Below are 18,728 nucleotides of genomic sequence, written 5' to 3'. Positions count from 1 at the left end.
ACCAGCTCAGGCCGCCCGGCCCAGCAGCAGAGCACTTCCCGCCGGCAGGCCGGCCGGCCTGCCCACCCCCAGCCGGGCGGCAGCCCCGTGCAGCGCTCGGCTGCTCCTGCACCACCGACTGGAATACTTAGGTCCATTTAGCCCGTTTCTCCCCCTTTTTATTTATTGTAAACATGGAAAACATCTTAATTCTTTATTTTTTGCAGTGAAAGCCTCTACATTAAACTTCTTCGAATGCGCATCTCCTCACAGCTTTCTCTCCTCAACCTACAGCAGCCCCAGCGGAGACAGCAAAGGCTGCCGAGGGCCAAAGCGAGCCGCCGGTAACCTGCTCCTGCAGAGGGCCACGGGGGCCGCACAGGGCAGGGGCAGGCGCCCGGTGCCGCCCCCCACCAGGCCCGGCCGGGCCTCCCGAGCCGGCGGAGGCGGCCCCGCACCGACCCGGCGCCCGCCCGCGGCGGCGCGCAGCGAGCGACCGTCCGCGAGCCATCGAATCGAGACGCGGCGCGGCGATTGGCGGCGCGCGGGCGGCACCGCCCCTCCCCTCACATGACCGATGGCGAGGTTTTTATCGCGCCCGCTCGCCTCACCCGCTCGCCCCTCGCTGTCTCTCGGCGCCCCTGCGCCTGCCGCCGGGAGCATGGAGCCGCGCCGCCGCTCCTCCCCCCGTCTGCTCTTCCTGCTGTTGCTCGGCGCCTCCGGTGAGCGGGGCGGCGGCCGGCCCCAGGCCCGTGGGGGAGCGCCGGGCCTGCGGGGGCGGGGGGGGGGGGGGGGGGGCAAGCAGGTGTCCCCGCGGGCGCGTGCCGCTCCCCCCCGCTACCCCCCCCCGTCGCGCATGTGACGCGGCGTCGGGCAACGGTCGGGCGCGCGCGGGGGTGCCGCGGGCCGCCGGGGTCCGCGCAGGCCCGGGGCCGCCTCAGCCCGGCGGCGGCTTCCCCGGGGCGGCTCCGCGCTCGGCCCCGCGGCGGAGGCGGCGCCGGGCTGCCTCCCCCCCCCGCGCTGTCACCCGCAGAAGGGGAGCGGGGGCCGGGCCGCGTCGCGCTGGCCCTGCGGCACCCTGTTGCTGGTGCCGCCGCCGGAGGGCCGCGCGGGCCAGCGGGGTGGCCGAGAGCGTCGGGGAGGAGCGCGGGGCCGGCCCGGCGCCCTTGCCAGGCCGGGGTGCGAGGCGGGCGGCTGCCGCCCGTGTTTCAGCGGGGGTCTGTGGCCGGGGCAGCCTGCCCGCCGCTGGCCCCCGGAGCGCCGCTGCCCGGCCGGTGGTTACCTGCGCGGGTGGATCTTGTCAGCCCCCCTCGTCAGGTCAGCTCAGCTCAGAGCTGTGGGAGTCGAGGGTCACAACAGTGCAAATCACGGGTGGCTACGGGGGAGTGCCTCTGTTGAGATTCAGTGGGTTAAAAATCCAACAACTATAAAAAGTTCTCTACAAATGTAAAGGGAATTTAACATCCATGTCTTGTGAGCCAGAAAGTGTGGAAACCCAATGAAGGCGCCCTGATATCATCTCTTGGAGGTCAACTTGAGTCATACCACTGATGAAACAGATAAGATAATAGGAAGACCCTGGTCTACAAACAGTACATTGTTTAAGTGCTGTGTTCATGCACTTCAGTTTACTCAGTTTGTCACCAGAAAGCTAATGCTTATTTAGATTATTAGTCTTTGTCAGGTAAATAGACTATAACACACTCTCTTAACTTTTATTTAGCTTTGATAACTTCATGGTGTGCTTCCTAGTTTTAATACTTTTTAGAAATCTAGCTATTCTTCTGGTGTTTGGCAGATTGAATCCAGTCCTGCAATAATTTACTACTTTGTAATGAGCTGTCCTCTTAAGTGATTCTAGAAAATTAAGTAAAAGCAATGTCTAAATAAGTAATAATCATATCTTATAGGTTTTTTCCAGTCCTATGCAGTGGAAGTAGATCTAAAGGATGCCTCTAATACTACGTGCCTGTATGCAAAATGGATGATGAAATTCTTAATAAAATATGAAACGAACAGTAGTGATTATGTAAGTATTTGGAGATAACTTTTGTTGAGAACTGTATTTTGTCCTGCATAAACATTTAGTACACTCTTTTACCTAGGGTGTTTGGCTTTTTACTTTTTTTTTTTTTTACTAAGTCAGTTGTTAAGAGTATTCCTAAATATTCATTTTAAAGCATAAGTTCTCAATTAATAATACAAATAACTGAAAGTGCTGTATTGCACTTACTTAAATGGCATACTGGTCAAACTTGGTGGTTTTTGTGCATCAGTGTAGTAAAGTTCTTAGCCCAAACAGTAAGTGTAAATTGCAGCTCAGCACGGTCAAGATTTACAGCCAACTTAGATTTATACTTTTGTATTTGAATCTGGTATGACTCCTTTCTAACTCAGATGTCAGGGAGCCTTTTTTGTAACTTTGTAGGATAACCTAAAATAATCTTGCTAGCCTTGTGCAAGATTCCATCTAACTCCAGTACGTTTATAATGTTGTCATGGGGAAGAACTGCTCTCTGTGAAAACATTTAAAATTACTCTTTTCTTCTAGAAAAACACAACACTGAATTTGTCATCCAGTGTGACACACAATGGAAGCGTCTGTGGCAGTGACACAGAAGCTGCACTTCTGGCAGTACAGTTTGGAGAAGGTCACTCTTGGAGCATTAACTTTACAAAAACCAACGAAACTTACCAGGGGGACTTCATCACATTTACTTACAACACCAATGATACTGCTGTATTTCCTGATGCTAAAAGAAAAGGTAATGTTCAGTGCAGAATCCTCCTTACAAAACAATCTCAGCCACAAGTGTCAGATCTCGTGTACCTGACCTTGGTGGGCTTTTTCAAAGTTAGAAGGACTAATAATGTATCTAATGACTTCTGTGCCATATACTGCCTAACTATTGTTCATCATACCTGCCTACTGGATAAGAATACAGATGAGTTAGCTTTGCTGAATGTATAATTCCTTTAAGTGGAACGGAAGGGGAAGGTTAACTGTTTGAACAGCCTTGATCAGTGCAGTACTGCTAGTAGGCAACAGGCATATGGAAGATTCATTTTTGTGTGCACTACTTGACCTTCCACCTGGCAAAGCAATATGGTGTTAGGCTTTCCGTGTACTAATACCTGCTAATAATAGGAATTTTTTCCCTAAATAAGAACTTAAGTAAAAGGGTTCACCTTTCTAATGGCTTGTCTAGTTCTGGAAGCTTGGTTACTTCTCTGCATTACTTAGCACTTCAGGTCAGGGCACATAGGTAAAACATTCAAGAGAGGTTAGGATTGTTAAACTTAATTGATTATCTATTACTCTTTGTCTTATGGAATTATATAAAACATAACACTGCCTATAAATGTTCTTGTAGTTCAAAAAGCATTAAAATATTTGTGCTTATTTGTAGGACCAATTACTATTGTTGTAAAGGATACTATGCGTCCAGTTCAACTGAATAACATCTTCGTGTGTCATAATACTGACCTTTTTGAAGCAGAAAACGTAACACAGATTTTCTGGAATGTTACTGTGCAGGCTTTTGTTAAGAATGGCACGATCAGTAAAAAAGGTGAGCGTTTTAATTTGTGAATGAGCTGTTTTGTATTGCACCTTAGTGCAGAGAGCAAAGTCCCATAATAAAAAATCCACCAGTTCTAAGATGTGCTGTGTTGAATAACATTCATGTAAATATCCTTTAGTACGTCTTTGTTCCTGGAAAAATAGATTAGTAGAACAGATTTAGTAGTATATAGTAATGTAGATTATTAGACTACCACCTTGGCATGGGAACAAAGTGTATATCCCAGTAACTGGGTATTAAAAATAAGCACGTCAGAACTACTGTTGCTGACTAGATCATTTGAGCTTCAAGGTTTTTAACTGACTGCCTTCCATTTTCAGTGGTAGCTTCTGCTTTTTCATTTAAATAGTCCAGAGCTGTAGTCTTATCTCATAGCTCAACTACTCAAGAGATGAGCACATCATCCTGCTACGTATAGCTTAATAGGGTTGCTTACTTTGTCTACAGCAAATACATATCACACTTTTATAACCACTTAGCTATCTTTGTCTGTGTGTTTCACTTCTGTGTGTCAGAGGTAAGTAGTACTGCATATGCTACATGGATTTAAAACTAGGCATTACAGAATTTCTGAGAGTAAATGGTAGCTGTAAATTGTTTGGCATACTGTGCCATAGTGCAGAGTTTGAGACTTCTGACTTGGTGATTAGCAAACTCCCAATGAGCCTAGATTTCAACAGAGAAATTGGTATCTGTATTGAACTGACCTGAGTCACAAGACTTTAATAAAATTTCAGCACTGAAATGGTGGTTAAAATTTCTTTTCAGAGTCTAGATGTCGTGCCGATACACCTACTTCTGCACCTACTGTTCCGCCTACTATTGCCAATGTAACTACTGCATCTACCACCACTTTATCACCTGCTCCAACCGCTGCTCCCAAACCTGTGGAGAATCCAGACACAGGAAACTATTCTCTTAAAAGTGGAAATAAAACTTGTCTTCTGGCTACTGTGGGACTGCAGCTGAATGTTTCCCAAGACAAGGTGCTTCTCTTCTATTTTAGAAGAGTAGAAAGGTTGCTGTAGTTATTCGGTATGAAATGTGAGTGTAGGGTGTTTGCTTTGTACACTGCTGGCTGTCCAGAACTGCTTCTGGGTATTGTACATAGCACCTCTCTCAGGATAGTTTTGTGGCATAGTATCTAGCTTTGAAACCGTTCGTGGATTCAATGTAACTCGTTACTGGGAGTACCTCTGACATCATTAAAAGCCTGGAACTTTCTTAGCTTTAAGGCTGTTAGTCCCTGCAGATACTGTCTTTCCCCACAGAGGGAGCCAAAGCTAACCTGTTGTATTAGGTCAACAGAATATGACTTCACTGGGTAATTTATTTTCTTCAGTATTACCAGCATGTAAATTTAAGTAGCCTTGGTTCAATAGTAGCCAGGCTCAGTCTTCCTGCTGTCATCTTCATGACAAGCTCTTCCAGCCCAAGACTGCTACTGACTGAAACAATGTCTTCCTAATGGCAGCTGAACGTCTTTGACGTGGTATGTCTGTATTTCAGCCTCTTCTGATCAACATCAACCCAAAGACAACTAGTGCAGATGGTGTATGTGGTAACACCACAGCTGTTCTGAAATTGAATGATGGAAATAGCACATTGATTGGTTTCACATTTGTTGTTGTAAGTAACTTCTTTTATTTTAAACTAAGTTTCCACTTTAACAGCATTGCATGATGATCACTCGTAGTAAAATCTTTGTCACTTGCTGGTGGTAGGCTATTCCCATATAGGAAGTGGAACTGGCCAGCTGACTGCCTCAAGACAAATGGAGAATTGGGTTAAAGTTGTAGAAAATGTAAGACTGGTAAATGTGTTTAGCCTTTGTAAAGCATGTGTTACTAAAGTTAAAAATGCAGAATTGCACACTGACAGTTGGTTCTTGCTTCTTAAACAGAAAAATGCAAGTGGAAGCGTACAAAAATTTTATCTGAAAGAGGTGAATGTTACACTACTCAACCGTCTGAATGGTTCTGGTAAGAAATAGTATCTGCCTTAAAGCAAGTGTAAGCTTTTATTCAATGTCTGTATTTATCAAATACTTCTGACTTTTTTTTTTCAATGCTGTTCATGATTACTGTTACTTCCTACTTTAAGTCATTAAGTTGGTAGGAACAAAAGTAATAAGCAGAAATGGCTACAAGAGTTACTTTAAAACAGCAGTGTGGGATCATTCTCTTTTCCTGAAACTTCTGCTAATGGGGTCTCTTACTTTGTGATAAACATATAAATAAAGAGGGCTTCTTTATAGCTATTTTCAGTAACATAATTTTTTGAGGTGTGAAATACAGTTGTACCAACTCTGAAGCTTTTTGTTTTTCCTAAACCTGCTATTGTCTTCTTTGATTGAAGATGCTGCTGTATCTTCCAACCACTTCTACTTAACTCTCACTGGGAAAAGAGACCAGTCCTTCAAAAACTAAAGCATACTTTTTTCTAAATCAGAAGTATGGTTTGTTTCTTTTTTTTTTTTAAAGCTGCTTGTCATGGCTACTGCAATTAAAAGGGCACTAAAGCTAAAATGCTCGCAACTCTGCAATGTTGGGATGAGTGGAGGTATGAGGAAAGCCTGATGCCATGTCTATATGGAGGACAGGTTACTGCTAAGTACTGTAGTAACTTCAGTGCCTGACTTCCTTTGGTTAAGCAGATCAATCACACTTCAGACTACCTTGTTTTTCAGAGTAGTCAGTGTTGAAAAGTTGGCTCCTCTAGATTCAGCTCCTTAGTCTTATGATTGTATTAGCAACTCTCTTGCATTTAAAGTGGGCATACAAATTTCCTCTTTTTTTCCCCTTTGTTTAGTCATTTCAAGTGCAGATAACAACAATTTCAGCAAGTGGGATGCTTTCCTTGGTAGTTCTTATATGTGCCGAAAAGAGCAAACTCTTCAGATTAATGAAGATCTTCAAATACATACTTTTAATCTATGGATTCAGCCATTCCTTGTGAAGGCAAATAAGTTCTCTACAGGTAAGAGTTCTTTTTGTTAATTCTTGCAATGCTGGCAAAATTTTTACTTGCTAAAAAGCACCAGTGTTGGGCACAAGCACTTTGTTTGAAGCTCTTGTTCAATTATTCTCTCTATCTCTTTATTTTGTTTTAATACATGGAATGAAGAGAAGTTCTGACACTGAAATTCAAGTTCAAGGAAAGCTTTGTTCTCACTTAAAAAATGTCTGCTAGGTTCTCCTTCATAAAACTTGAAGGAGTTAGGGATGCTGAAGAGGGACTTAAGCATTAAGCATTACCTTGCAGAATAGGTTAGAAGTTATCTGACATCATCTTGACATACAGCTTTTTGTAGCTCGAGTATATAAGAAAATGGGACAAAACTTTAGCAGAAGTGGACTTCGGTAATACCGTTAGGTGTCTTGTTTCTTTTTACCTGTCAGTCTAAGGAATGGGGGGGAGGGGGGGAGGATGAACTGACAGAGCTTCTTTCAGAAGCAGTCTTGAATATCCAGAACTAAAGAAAGATTCTAAAATGTTTGTTTGCTGCATTATCCTGGTCTTGTCTGGGGAAAACTAGAATGGCTTAAATTACCTCTTTCTTACTCTTTAGTGTAACCTGGTCTTTGTACTTAATGATAATACTTGCAGCACAGTCTTATTAGACTAGACTAATCTGGAGATGGATAGATTGGGTGCAGATTTTTGAACTTCTTTTTTTAGGTAGAGGTAAGTTAGCTCCCCAAATGTGTGCAGGGTAAACAGTATTTATCATTCTAAAGAGTTAGGGTCCCATTTCACTCTGTAGTTCAAGTTGCAGCTAGGTTCCTTCTCATAATTACAGTTATTTCATCTCTCTGTAACATGTCTCTATTCTGGATAGGTTCTTCATACCAAATCTAGGTCATTTTATTCTTAATGAGTAAAAGCACCAGACTTGCCTTAAGTACTAAATAGATAAGCCTGGTTCTGACTTAACAGTAGAAGAATGGCTACTCCCTTGTCTAGTACAGATCTTGTGCACGTGAAAACTCATACATCAAGAGCACTTCCATTAGCTTACTATAGTTTATCAAATGTTCCAAGTTATTATAATGCTTAATATATGTTAGATGTACCCATGAGACCTCTGCAGTTCTCTATCTCTTGGTTTAAACATGTAATAATACTTGATTTTTTTTTTTTAACACCTTCATATTAAGGAAAACAGATTTTTATACCACACTTGGCAAGTATTCTGTATTTATTTACTCCTTGTTGCAACCTTTTTCTCATCTACAGCCCAGGAGTGTTTGCTGGATGATGACGGCATTCTAATCCCAATTGTAGTTGGTGCCGCACTTGCTGGCTTGATTGCCATTATAGTGGTTGCTTACATAATTGGCAGAAGAAAAAGCTATGCTGGATATCAAACTTTGTGAATCTAAATGTGATTCCTGTTCTGATTTCGTTCTAAGCAAAGCAAGTGCAAGTTCTGAAGTCCAAAAAAGACCCAAAACTTAGGAGTAATTACTAGCCACAGCTAATTGGAGTTGAGAAACAAAGAGAATGTTTATCTCAGATGAAGCAGAACTACGTTTTTAGTTTTCCTGCTCGAAGAAGACGACGTGGGTTTCGTAGCTGTTTTGAAGATGTCAAATATTGGATGAATTGCTAGGCTAAGGATTTTACCTTGCAAAAACCCTGAAGTGTTTAGGATTTATTTCTGCTTTTTACAAATTGTAGCCTGAAACAAGAACACATTCTAAACTGATGTGCATTGGGCAACTTCCAGAACAGCATAGAATTTGTACTTGCTTCTCTCCTCTGCGTTCCTTAGTTGTTGTCATAGTTGTGGGTTAAGCTGGCAGCATTAGTCACTATGTTGACTCGTATGGTGTTTAACAAGGGTTGTATGATGCCCAGTAACAACTTTGTTTTTCATAGAATTGAACTTTAGGCTGGTGACTAAGTGATCTTTTGAAGTGGCAGCAGTAACTTACTTAGCTTTGACAGAATTTGAGTAGTTTACTCCTGCCTTGGTGTAGTTTCAGGAGTCATTCCTATACCCTGGCTGTACAAACAAAATGGGTAACCTATACTTGCAGAATGGTGGATATATAGGAAGACTTCAGTGCTGTTTCCAAATGCTTTCAAAAAAAAATATTACTGTTAGGCACTGAATTCTTCATCGCTTATTATACCTTGGCAATCATCTAAAATAGTCAACTGAGGCAGAGTTCCGTTAAATTAATGCAAGCTTTTTTGCTGGCATCAGTTTAAAGGGAATAACCTTTCTAAATATTCCAGAACTTTAAAGTGCACTTAACTTTATATCATACTCTGCACAGAACTGGTGTGTCTTGTTGCTTTGAATGACCATTGTTTAAAGATGCTTTCATTTAATGAGCCGGTATCTGTTGTTGCAGCTTGAGCTGTCTTTAAATCTTCATCTTGAATGGTTCTCTGCCAATCAAAATTCACATTATAACTGCCTGCCATTGGCATTCTGAATATTTAATGTACTTTGTGTTTGTTTGTTGTGTAGCATTTATTAATGTTAAGAATGCAAAAGCCAAACAAGTCTGAGATCGACCCACAACACCTGTTTTTTCCTTGCTGTATAGAAAGGATAACTAGCTTAAAAAATGCAGTGCAACTGGACTGTTCTTAAACTGCAGCTCTGTAGAGACTAACCCTTGCTGCACAACTTTTCTCTGGCCTCCTTGTGCTGTAATACATAGTTTTTACTGCATGGGAAAAAAAAAAAGTCTTTTGGACTTTTAGATAAGTGTGGCTTTTTTGCATATGTCATAACATGAACTGCCTAAACTAGTTATTTAATGAACATAACGTCGTCTCCCCCTTTAGAATGAGTTTAACCTGCATCAAAGCTGGTTTAGTGTTTTATTAGTGTTTTCTAGGATTGTAGAGATGTCTGTGGCATGTTTGTATACAAATCATAAAATACACTTCTTTCAGTAAATTTTTTTTGTCAAAACAGTTTACTCTTGACACTAGCCAAGGAAGCAAGTATGGGTGGATAACACTTACTACAGCTTGTAGTCTACCGCTTGAATTTTGCATCAGTTACTGAAATTCATTTTAATGAAAGTGGGGAACTACTATAAGTTTAATCCTGAAACAGGCTTCAAGACTTTCCATTTTAATTAAAGTGGATCTAATGACTTTCATATTAATATATCCTCAAATGCAGAAGTTCATATAAATTTTTAGCAATTTTGTGACTGATGTTCAGTGGCACCAGTTATACGTGCATTTCTGTTAAGGAGTAGTTACCACACTGTATTCATCTGACCGTGCAAATTTTTGAACTGTGCATGGTTTCCAAGTGACAATATAGAAGACTAGTGCAAACTGCTCCTGAAATTCAACAATACTAGAAGTATCTTCACAAAAACCCGCAACTGAATCTTCATTTGCAAGTATATTGGCTCAGAGATTAAAGTACTCCCAGACTGATGTGCAGATAACTGGTTCAAAAAAAAAAAAATCTAAGTTTCACCTGACTGCCTGTTGTTATAAAACCACTAGTTTGCCTGTATGTATTGCTCCACAGGGAACTGTCAATCTGTTCAACATGTGCTCTAAATAATAAAGATTGTTCTATTTCTTAAGGAAACTTGTTCACATTTTTTAACTGATTTGAAAACAGACATCTTGTATTGTCTTTTTTTAAAGAAAATAAACTAAATGAGTAAGGTCAACCTCAGTCAGTCTATATCTGAGATTCTGTTATATAGTTGGTGAAGGTGCTCCTCGAAGAGTCCTCTGTTGTCTGTGTCTTAATGCTTTGTTTTGCAGCACAGTCTGAAGTGTGCTTGGGTACAATCCACTAGCAGAAGACAGCTTGGGAACTAATTGAGACACTGTGCATCTGGTTCATCATTAGAAATTTGCTTGTAAACTTTTTTTGTCAATTGTAGCTCCATCCAGACAAGATGTTTTTGATTGATTTTGCTAGCCATCTTAAATTGGTGTACAGCTGTGAACAGTTCAGTTTCTTCTTGTAGTTGTCCTGGAAAATGAAATTGCTCTCTGCATTCAGCAAAAGTGGGCAAGTATTAGAGACCCTTCTGGGAATTGCTTAGTAGCTTCATCCTCTAAGTTGGAAGCTGTGTTGATCCTGTCTGTGCTGCCAGTTCTGGTAACAGTACTAGTACAGAAAAACTATATACTTTTTTCCTGCATCAAGAGAGGCACTAGCCTTCCCTTTACCATACCTCTTTCTGGCGTATCTTGTGAACTCTATGGTCATATGACAAGAGGAAAAAGTGCAGTCTAATCTTATACCCTTTCTTCTTGATTGTAGCCTGCACTGCTTATATAATCATTATGTTAAAGCTACCTTCTTATCTGCTACACAAAGTCAAAATAACGTTAGCACCTTTCTGAATTGTAAGCTGAAGCTCTTTTTTAATGTGAAGAAAAACACAAATATTTTAATAGGCTCTTGTTAAAGAGCCTAACAGTGAGTGTCCTAAGGCTGTAAATCAGTCAAAGTGAATTTGAACTACAATGGGACTGCAGGCATCAAATTTCCATCAAATTATCAGTACAAGTCAGTCTGCAAGAGTCTGTGATAAAACTTGGAACAAGCAGGACTTGCTGCTGTCCTGTAATAAGTGTAAAGACTTCTTTTTCTTTGTCAAAGCATTACTGTTTTTACTGTAATTCTATCTCCAGCATTGTGGTCTCTCCTGGAGACTTGCAGTGAGTCTCTAGACCAGGGTCTAGAGACTGGACTTTGTGTTGTACAATAAGCATAAATCTACAGTAATACGTAGATACATGCTCTTCAAGAAAGTATATCATGGAATTATGAGTCTGTTAGTTGTTATGTTTTAGAAAGGGGAGGAGGTCAGGGTTTTGTGCATGACTGTCTGATGTCCTGTTGGGGAAAGCCGTAACAGTCTTAAATAATTAGAGGGAGATTATAGTGTTAAATACTTCAATTTAAATGCACTTGTTTTTTAGACTTGCCCTTCAGCCTAGCTGAAGGCTGCAGCCCAGAGGTGGACAACTTCATTGTACCCATAGCAGTAGGAGCAGCTTGGGGAGGGTTAGTTATCCTAGTACTTTCTGGCTTACTTTCTTGGTTACAAGAAACACTGTAATGCTGGATATGGGTATTTTTAAAATGGGAAAGTTTAACTTTATTAAAAAAAAAAAAATCTGAACTCAAAAGATGGCTTGCTTGCTGAGTCAGGCAAACAGTTTGTTAAAAACAAACCTGGTTCAGAAACGATGCAGAAAGTATTGTCATGGTTTGTTTGAACCTACAAATTTAGGCAGAATATGTTCTGCTTCATAATCAATGGATGAATTAATTTCAGTTCCTCCAAAATACTACACTTTTAGTTTCAGAATGTTAAAGGCATGCAGTGGCATTATGCGAATAAAAATAGTTTTGTTCTGGTCTGTGGAAGCAGCATTTAACTTGTGTGTGCTTGTGGATGTTGAATATTAATGTGTACAATCTGTCATAGATTGCAGTTTGTTTTGATTACTTTTGACTGTGCCTTATATGGTTTACTAAATATTAAAATTGTGCTCTAAGATACCAAGATTTCTGATCTTTTAGCTTAAAGATGCCGTGCTAGTAGTCGTCAAAAGAAGCTTTTCCAGGCAATGAGGGCTTTTTTTTTTTTATTTTTAACTTTACCACAGTGTTCTCTATTGTATAGCATATACCAATAAAAACACAAAATTTTGGGCTATCTGTTGCATCTCATGATTGGAATTAAAAGGGAAGGTAGCTTTTATAAAAATGTTGGGGGCCAAAATTTCTCATTATTTTGAATAGAGACACATTCAACCAAGTATGTCAAAAAAGCTATTCCTCCTGGCCTGAATGTGGAGTCTGTTTGTCGTGGTGTACGGTTACCAGGCTCTGCATTTGAAGATGCTTGTCTGAAGCTTCTAACTGTTGCACAGTAACAATGCATGGATAGATGTGTGCCAACAACAGTGGCAAACTGGAGAGAGGTAAAGGATGGAATGTTCCTGGTATGAGATTTTAAACCTCTTTTTATCCTGGGAATTCTTTGTGCCATAGTGTGATGCGTATTGCAGTGATCTCCTTCCTTTAAAGAAGAGAGAAAGGGAATTTCTGTCACTGCCTGCTGAGCACCTTTCATCCCTGGCAAACTCATTCATCTTTAGTATTCATGACCCATTATCCAGCATGTAGTAGTTAAATTGTGTATGTTGATCTTCAGTGAACAAAGATGACTAAACATCAAATGCAGTTCTCTTTCTAAGATGCTTAAATACTTTCTCAGTAGTAAGAATACTTTGAAATAGCTCACTGTGTAAGGTACAGATTTCCTTTCCTCTTTTTTTTTGTCCCCTTCCAAGTGTTGCTCTACTTGGCAGTAGGTGCCTTCAGATTGTCCGAGTTTAGTATTTTCAGGTGCTGAACCTCCATATGTTTTCTTTCCTCTTAGCCAAAGGCATTGTATAGCCTTTCGTGAAGGGGTAGTGGCAACTGTGTACTGGACTGTAGTGAGCTACGTCAAGACAGTAAATTTCCCATAACTCAGGCTGATTCAGTTAGAGGCTCAAATGGTTTAAATATTCACTTAATAGCCAGCTTTTGATAAAGCATTGAATGTGTGCATGACACTCTGCTCTAATATAAACTCAGGCAAAAAAAGTTTTACAAGGAGCTCCGCTTTATTAAAAGCGTTTAAGTCAAGCACCCTTACAGTGCTGAAGCAGTACACAGGCGCTGCATCGTCTTACTAAACATCTCATCTTGGCACCACGCAGGTGGAGCTCTGCTCTCTTTACAAACGGGAAGAGTGCTAAGCCCTGCCTCCGTGTCTAAGGTGTATCACTGAGTTTGAAACCAGTTCCCAGTGTTGTTTGCTAGTCCTGGCATGAGTGTTTGTCAGCAAGGAGTTCATCAACTATTTTACAACCTGTACATTAAAAACCTCTGTAGCATCACAGCTGTCTCTTCTTTTTTTTCCTCCTATGTTGATTTTGGTAAGGTCTGCATAGTTCTCATGAAAATGATAACCCTTTTCTTGTATTTGGATTGAAAATAAAGTTGCCAACCCAAAGAGAGAGTCCTTCAGTGTTTTCCATTCAGTGCTTTCAGCATATGTATCTTAGATGTATCTTGGCTGTCTCCTGTAGTTTTCAGTAAGTTTTTACTTTGTTACTCGGTTTGCTGTCTGCTATGTCTCTGTATGTCTAGAACCTAGAGAAGTGCTGGTGACTCGAGGGTTTGGGCAGTCACTTGGGCGAGGCAGTAATGTGCCAGTCTGTCTGTTGCTATATTGCTGTTAACTCTGAGGTGTGATTAGCCAATGCATGCTCAGACTGCTGTTTTGACCTCGCATTTCTAATCTGAGTGGACAGCTCGCTAGAGGAAGATGAAATTAAAGGCACAAATCGGAAGAAGTGTATTACCAGTACAAATGATGTGCGTAGTACATATTTTTAAATAAATCAATCTTTCTATCAATTCTTTACTCAATACTGATTTTACTTCAGATGTATTATTGTATCTAATACAGTGTAAGTTCTCAAAAGTGTCTGTTTGCTCCTTGCTTTCTTTGGTTTCTAATGCTTGATTTCCTTTACTAATTTATTCTCCCTTGCTTTTTTTGTTTTTCTTCTTTCTGCAGCCGAAGAATGCTTTGCTGATTCTGACCTGAACTTTCTTATTCCCATCGCAGTGGGCATGGCACTTGGCTTCCTTATCATTCTTGTCTTTATATCTTATATCATTGGAAGAAGAAAAAGTCGTACTGGCTATCAGTCTGTATAATCTCTTAATTCCGTCTCTGTTGCCACTTTCCCTGCTCTTCTCCTTTTCCCAGACTCCCTGATCTGCCCCTTTAGAAAGAAGAAAAACAATTGAGTTCATAGTTTCTTTATTTAAAAAAATTTTAAAAACCTTCACGACAGAATAACGTGCCACGAGTCTGAAGATGAGTTGCAGAATTACTTGAAGCTACTGTGTGATTTTGGAGAAAGTAAGTGTTCTGAGGACCATAGAATTGAGTAGGGTTGATGTGTGTCCACGTGAGAAATGTGACTGAGTAAAAAAGACATCTAAGAAACTTTATTTCTGCTATTCAGTCTTTTTATACATGAAAATTTCTAGTTGCATACAGCTTATCTTGGATAATGCTGAAGCTAAAACCATAATTAAAGGTGTGAATGCTATGTCAAAAGGGACTGTACGTGCTATGGGAAAACGAATACCAAGCTCTTAACAGATTTCTGTTGGGAACTTGGCATATGGCTGTTGTCTTTTTTCATTAGCATCTTGTTCTTGTGAATCAGTCTGAATTTCCTATTCCTTCTAAATGTAAAGGTAGTACCTGATCTCGCTAATAAACTAAGATAATATGAGAAGAACATCTGATTCTTCTAGTAAATTAGTTTGTTTAACATCAGTATGGAGAAGTTGACTGCTAATGTATGTTAAATAGCTTTGCACTAGCATGATGTCTTTAATGTCTTTATTCACTAAGATAAGGCTCAGTCCTGGAGAACTTTCACTACTCTGAAAAGCCAACAGTCTGCTAAAGGAAATGTGTCCTGTGCTATTTTGTTTGACTGTGTTTTCCCTTTTGTTCTGAGCTCAATTGTGAAATGGGGGCGGGAGGCTGGAATTTCACTGGCTGCAGTTTGTCTCAGCTTTGATTCTGTGCACATGAAAGAAACTACACAGTGTTTCAGCACTGGTCCATGTGAGGCTCAAGGGTATTTTGAGAGCTCTCAAAGACTGACTAACAACATGGATTGTTCAGAGATTCCTGCAGTTCCTTTGGACAGCTTTCAGGGGCTAACGGGATCACTGAAAAGCTGTGATCTAGGAATGCAAGTGAAGATAGAAAAACAGTCTGTTTTGATAGGATTAATCTGCTTTTCACCTCCCAATTATTGTGCTCTCAAACTACAGTTGAATAGTGTAAGAGCACAAAATTTCTAGTACGAGGAATGCTGATCATAAAGCAGAAACTAATATATATATATATATAGTGAAGAAAGTGAGTTCCAAAGGAATAAGAGCATCTGACTTGTTTGAAGATGCTTTCTTTGTTATCAATGCCATACCTTTTGCAATTCCATGTTCCATACCTAAACTGTACCAAAATAGAAGGTAGTCGTTTCTGGTTGTGTTCTGCTTCGTTCCCGTCAGGTTCACATTGATAGGATGAAAGAAGCCTCTTGCTCTTTCAACCTCTTTGGTCCATCTTGGTAAAAGCCTTTTGCAGCTAGTGAACCTTCATTTCCAACTGTGGGGCAGCTCAAGAGCTGCCAGGTCTGCAGAGAGCTACCGATGGCACACAAAGTTTCTGTCCTCTGCAGCAAGTGTTTACTAAAACTACTTTAATATTTAATCTCTTTGTGCATTGAGCCTGTATCTATGTTGTGGGGAAAGCACCTCCAGTAATTCACATGCACAAAGGAGACAGTCAACACTGATGTTTCAGTAACAACAGCTATATATTCAGGAAAGGGAGATTTCTAAAGAGTTAGTTTTGATGTTTGAGAAATACCTGTATGTTCAATTATTCTTGTCCTCACTGTGACCAAAGATAAGCTTTACCTGAATCTGACAAAACTGATTTTTGTACCGCAAATGGGCTCTTGAACCAAGTTGTCTTTTTTTAGGAGTGTAATTTAATGCTGCTGAGTTGGACTGTGTGCTTTGGTTTTGGTTGTCTTGGTCTTTTGTGTTGTACCTCTGCTCTCGCAATACTTATTTCCCTGCCAGAGTGGCAAATGATGAATTATTTTGAGACTGGCAATTTCTGAGTAACACCTGCTTGTCAGAGCGTGTTGCTTCTCTGCTGCCAGCAGATGGATTCCATCTATGGTTTCATGCTCAGATTGCAGATCAAAGTATGTTGCATCACTTTTGCTAGGTTATTTTAGTAAAATGTGGCAATTTCCTAGATGCATACACATATATATTTTGTATATACATATAAAGTATTATTTTGAGCTTCAATAGAAGTCAAAAATTGAGCCAGCACTTTAAGGTTGTTGTAGCATGAAGAGTGGTGTATACAATTCTCCAAATCTTGAAATGACTGTACAAATATGCTGAAAGCAGAATATGTGTATGGAAAATAAAGTTAACTACGGTGTTTATAAAGCTTTGTTTTAGTATAAGTAGACATGCATGCCATTTCTGAGAGCTTTTCCAACAGGGTTGTCAGTGTGCCTGGGTCTGGATGTTGGTGGGGAAACAGAAACTTTTGCTTCTAAGCTGTTCATGCATTTACCTCCCAATTAGTTGATCTTTCTTTGTTGATTGGATCAAAGCATGGGTCCAGCGTCTGCTAAAGAACCAGCTGCTTCATGAGTCCTTCCAATAGGCAGGTAGAAATAGATATAAATGAAGTTTTGTCCTATTGCTAGCTGGAGAGCTGTTAATTTCATGGCCTGAAGCATGAAGGGTTTGGTTTCCTTTCAGGATCCTACAGAAATACAAATGTTCTAAAAGAGCTAAAGCAATTGGCAGGCAGGGAAGTTTGTGGGTTTAACTTATTTCTGATGTCAAAGGAAGAGCTGCTGCCATGGCAGCATCTTCCTTGGCAGAAGCCTGTTTCTGTTGATCAGAACATGCCCTTTCAGATAAGTTGTGCAGGCAGAATGATGGTGTTGCCCTAGCTCTATCAGTGTCATATGAATAACCACAGCTGAGCAAAATTAGTTCCTAAACTAATTGTTTAGGTTTTTAACAGTTCTTAATAAATAGTTTTTGCCCGATAGTTGCTTGTGATACTTAGCGTATAGCAAGTCTTATTGTACTGGGCTTCTGAACTCCTTGGCCCTAGAAAGCTAATCAAGTGCTCAAAATTCAAGGATCACATAACATGCTGCTTTGAAATTCAGTCCCTGGCTAGCCAGCACAGGCAGCTAAAGTCACAAACTGCATCTCTTACACCAGTGTTTTAAGAATGGTACCATACAGTTAACTTTACTGTAGTCGCTTTATTTTTAATACAAAAAATTACTTCTTAGAGACTTATATAGATCAGGAAATGATGGTGGGTTAAGTACCTGGACTAGGATGTAGGACAAACATACCATAATGCTCTTGTTCAGTCAGTAATTTTAGTAAGTGTGCTTTCCAGCTAGCCCATTATCCTGAGGTGTCCTGTCCTGCTGTGTTCTCGTAGCTCATAACATGCGGAGCGTAGTTCACCTCTGTCAAATATGAAGGCTGTATGCTCACGGGCCCGGGAGGGTCTGGCTGTCCGCACAGCAGAGGTTGCTCAGGTTAGGAGCACTCCGCTCTGACGAGGACGTGTGCTTCATAGGTCTTTGAGGATGATGATTCGATGACTTCACTAATACCAGCATTGACCCCTTAATGATGAAATCACTAAGCATTTCCCTCTGGTTTTCTGCAGCGTTATAGCTGTGACCTCTCTGGAAGAGGGAAGAACAAGCCTGAAATATTCGGGGGGGTTTAACGCGTTTCACTGGCACTTCTGTGCCTGAACAGGGGAAGGAGGTGCCGTCAACCTGCGAACTGTGACAAGGAGAGAAGAGCTCCTTTCACTCGCGCCTGCCTGGTAGGCTTGGTGAGGATTCCTGGGGCAGAGAGAAGTACTGGAGTGAGGAGGAGGAGGGAGAAATGCATTGATCTTCCCACTTCAGAAAGGAACAGTTGGAAAGGTTCAAGGGCAAATGATTTTCTACGTGGCCTTTGCTCCGACGCCTTGGGTGTGCTGAACAAGCTATGTGAAATGCTGCAGTCAAGATGCTCCTGATGCTGAAGATCCTAGGAGGCATTTTGAGATCTACCATTTTCACTTTTTAACTGTATTATTGCAGGCATAATCCAGAATTTTTGCTGTTTATTATTTTAACAAGAATAGTGCTAAGCTACCCTCTTGTTAGCTTTTGCCTGAGAAATGCACATAAAACTATGGTAAAGATTAAAGCCAGGAAAAATGCATTCCGCAGGGGTCAATCGTAAAAGACCTTACGAAAATAGTGTTCAGATACCAGAGGCTTTTTTAAATCAAAACTGAAATGCTTTTGCAGGTTCTCTGCCCAGGAGATAACTTTTAATTTTTACTAATAATGAGTTACATCGGATGATGAAAAATGTGGTTCCATGCTCCATTGCGTCTCATTTGTTTCCTAACTATGAACAAAAATAAATTAACAAAAATCTCCATGTGCCTGTTTTTCCTAGCAGAAAAAATGCTGGCTTTA

At 40.7% G+C, this 18,728-nt stretch overlaps 1 protein-coding gene across 1 annotated transcript; it reads left to right on the top strand.

Annotated features, from left to right (window-relative positions):
- Positions 1–534: 534 nt before the first annotated feature.
- On the top strand, positions 535–14,540 carry LAMP2 (lysosomal associated membrane protein 2). The gene is given in 10 exon segments (XM_075513588.1): positions 535–599; positions 601–701; positions 1,890–2,008; positions 2,531–2,744; positions 3,390–3,551; positions 4,332–4,549; positions 5,073–5,192; positions 5,467–5,545; positions 6,375–6,542; positions 14,162–14,540. Coding segments are annotated over 10 exon segments (1,374 nt in total). The 5' UTR covers positions 535–549; the 3' UTR covers positions 14,305–14,540.
- The last annotated feature ends 4,188 nt before the right edge of the window (positions 14,541–18,728 follow it).

This window comes from Mycteria americana, chromosome 10, assembly GCF_035582795.1.
Source record: "Mycteria americana isolate JAX WOST 10 ecotype Jacksonville Zoo and Gardens chromosome 10, USCA_MyAme_1.0, whole genome shotgun sequence".
NCBI lineage: Eukaryota > Metazoa > Chordata > Aves > Ciconiiformes > Ciconiidae > Mycteria > Mycteria americana.
The sequence above is the reverse complement of the archived record's forward strand: the minus strand, read 5'-3'. Positions and strand labels throughout refer to the sequence as shown.